The 3309-nt window shown below is 42.6% G+C and overlaps 1 protein-coding gene across 1 annotated transcript; it reads left to right on the top strand.

Annotated features, from left to right (window-relative positions):
* Window positions 1–223: 223 nt before the first annotated feature.
* Window positions 224–2869, top strand: LOC140488156 (polyubiquitin-like). The gene is made up of 2 exons (XM_072587995.1): window positions 224–417; window positions 1096–2869. Exon 2 carries the CDS (start codon window positions 1108–1110, stop codon window positions 1579–1581), a length of 474 nt encoding a protein of 157 aa, XP_072444096.1. The 5' UTR covers window positions 224–417; window positions 1096–1107; the 3' UTR covers window positions 1582–2869.
* Window positions 2870–3309: the final 440 nt, after the last annotated feature.

A 3309-nucleotide genomic window follows, 5' to 3' on the forward strand; every position in this document is an offset into this window, starting at 1 on the left:
GAAATGGAAAGTGAAACCGAACGGAGCTCTGTTTGCTGCTGGAGATCAGTTCATTTCTCAAATACCGAGGGAATCTTTAGGGAAATGAAACTTACGGCCGGACCGTATTTTTTTTATATCTCAGTGAGCAGGCAATCAGAGGCGAGCAGAGATGTGACGTTCAGAAACCGGCTCTGAGAATAAACAGGAGGGCACCTGCAACACAGACTCTGAGAGAGAGAGAGAGAGACCCAGAGGGGGCGCAACCGGGAACCGGGCACTTACAGTGGACACAGAGAGAGAGGGAGTTCTGTTCACGTCTTCCATCCAGATCGGACACCGGCGTGAACAAAGCAGGGAAGACAAACTGCTGGGAAAGAAGCCTCGGAAACGAGTCTGCTGTTTAACTTTCCTGGAGCGGAGCCTCCAGCGAGGATTGTGAGTTCTTTTCGTCTTTTTGTTTCGGGAATTGCAGAATTCGGTTTCTGGTGTGTGAAATGGTTTGCATAGACAGAGCTCTGGAGCAAGTCAGCAGCTCTGTCAGCTCTGGCAGTCTGTGTGTGTGCACAGAACCAGGGGGGACGGCTCCCAGTCTGGGCTGACTCCTCAGCAATGCTCCTGCCAGAACGGCCGCGTTTCTCCAGCGTTTGCTGGGAGTCTGATTCCCAACATCAGCAACTTTTTGTCTTTATTCAAGTGTGAAATGGGCCGTTTTGAATCTCATAAGCTCCACTTTGATCAATTGTTATTAAAAGAGATATGTAAATGGTGCAGATTTGAGGAATCTGGGGGTGGAGAGGGGAACGGCTTTGGCAGGAGTGGGATATCTGTTTTGTCAGTGATGCTGAAATCCTAGTCCACAAATAGCAAAAATAGAATCTCTCCATAGGTACTGGCTGGAGTTCGGTGTGTACTGAGGCATCTGATTTTTGTGTGCAGTATTTCTCCAACTGGAAATCAATCATTAAGAAGAAGTTGATTGAATTGGGTGGACAGTAGGTACAGATTAGTTCCCTCACTTCTGTCAATGTCTGGAAAAGCCATTGTATGCTCAAAATGTTCTGAGACACAAAACACAGCATCCCCATCACTAACATCCTGTTCATTTCTCAACAGCAATTTGACAACATGATACTGCAGGTGAAGTTTATGACCGGTGACATTGTCCCACTTGAGATCAATCCTTCCATTCAAGTGTCAGCTCTCAAGACGTTGATATATGAGAAGACCAAGGTACCTGTTTACCAACAGCGTCTGGTGATACAAAATGGGAACACTCAAGAGCTGAAGGACAACAAGAGACTGTCTGACTACTGTGTCTCTCCCAGTAACACTGTCATGCTGATCGTCAAGAATGAGGAGCGCATGCAGATATTCCTGCAGAATGACAAGGGAAAACTTTCTACATACGATGTTCGTCCCTCTCAGTCTGTTGAGGAGTTTAAAGCACAAGTCCAGCGACAGGAGCGTGTCCCAGTCAATCAGCAGCGCCTGATGTACGATGGGAAGCAGCTGGAGGATGGTCGGTTACTTGCTGACTACAATATTCAGCCAGAGAGCACCATCTTCCTCTTGCTGCGTTTGCGGGGTGGCTCACTGTGACAGCACTAATACACAATCAGTGGGAGTTGTTCCTCAAAACTCTTATCAAAATCTACTGCTTTATTCCTCCACTTATACAATTCCAATGCGGTTAAGGATCACAGTTAAGATTAGATTAGATTCATTCCAGTCTGGAACCAGGCCCTTCGGCCCAACAAGTCCACACCGACCCTCCGAAGAGTAACCCACCCAGACCCATTTCTCTCGGAATGTTGCACCTAACACAATGGGCAAGTAAATGGCCTTTGGCTATCACTCTTAGTTTGTACCATACATAGAAGGGGCTAGCCATGCCCATATTCCTGATGTGTACATAAAGGCCTTAGCCAGTACTTGCAAACAGCAAGAGATACGTCAGGAGAGGGAGGGGAAAAAGAATGTGAAATGGGAACTGACTATTTTTTTATTGAATAGATGTTATCAAGGGCTACTGAACCTTTTTACTTTGGACCTGGATTCAGATAAAACTCAACTTCCCTTAGTCTACAGTTTGTGGGGAACCTGGTTGAAATAACTGGGGTCAGTAACTCACAACATATACATTCTTGCAGCATGAAAATGATTGTTTTCTGCTTCGAATTGGCAGCACCAGTGAGCTGTGCCTCACGATGGTTGATGTACGAATGGAGAAACTTACCTGTAATAACTGTATAGAACAGATGAGGGAAACGATGATCAAAGTATCCTTTCGTTAAGAATGATTTAAAATATTCAATACATATTTTCTGACATCTTACTTTACTTGAGAAGCCATGTATTTATTATAAATGATTTTTTTTTGGAAGACTCCTCTTTTCCATAACAGGATATGTATTGCCTGGACTGTGCATTTTATCAAGGCATATGATGTGAGTTGAAAATCAAGCTGTTTCTTTGGATTCAAGTTTAAATGTTAAATGTTGCTTCTGCTCCTTCATAATCTGGAAGTGAGAATTATCTGGGAATCCACATTTGGTCCATCATATCTCCAAATACAAAACTATTTCCAGATGATTTGTCAAACCAAGTATTTTAAATGAACAACAGGAATGTGCACTGAGCTCATAAGGTACCAGAATGAGATACATCTCACTGCAAAGTGCATCTCCAGACTTTTCTTTTGCAATGTTCTGTTTGTCGAAGGATGCATTCTAGGTTATCCCTCTTTCAGGATTGATGTGTATGAAAAGAGAATACTTCAGAGATGTACGAATTCTATCTGATTGTACCTGATTGAATACTGTACTTACATGTAATTTGTATGTTAATAGTGATTGTAATGTTTATACCTTTCACTGACAATAAAATTTGTCTTTTTGTTTAGACAACGTGAAATGTTGTAGTATAATTCTGTCGGTTAACATGAGGTGTGTCAATCGCTTCTCCAATGATAACAATCCAGAATTGAATTATAACATAATTACGAGGAACAGTTTGGGATTTTACATTAAAGCACTTTTAAGCATGTTGCTTAACTTTCTTGTTGCAAATGAAGGTAAACAAACAATTAAAACATCTTTCCAACAGAATCTGCAGCAGTGAAACAGTTTCAGGCTGTCGTACCAAGTAAAATGACCATAATGGTAAAGAGCTGGATAGCAGCTTGTCTGGAATTCTCACATCCAACCCCTTGTTATAATATTACCCCATGTATAAATTACTCTAGGGGACTAACCACATGCAGCCCTCATCTACAGTCCTGGCATCTAATGCCTCCCAGCTGCTCAGAACTGTCATAGCACCTTTCTG

Source organism: Chiloscyllium punctatum, chromosome 17, assembly GCF_047496795.1.
Source record: "Chiloscyllium punctatum isolate Juve2018m chromosome 17, sChiPun1.3, whole genome shotgun sequence".
In the NCBI taxonomy this organism is placed as follows: domain Eukaryota; kingdom Metazoa; phylum Chordata; class Chondrichthyes; order Orectolobiformes; family Hemiscylliidae; genus Chiloscyllium; species Chiloscyllium punctatum.

Excerpts from the sequence above, each read along its gene's own strand:
- LOC140488156 (XM_072587995.1), top strand. The coding sequence starts at position 1,108 with ATGATACTGCAGGTGAAGTTTATGACCGGTGACATTGTCCCACTTGAG.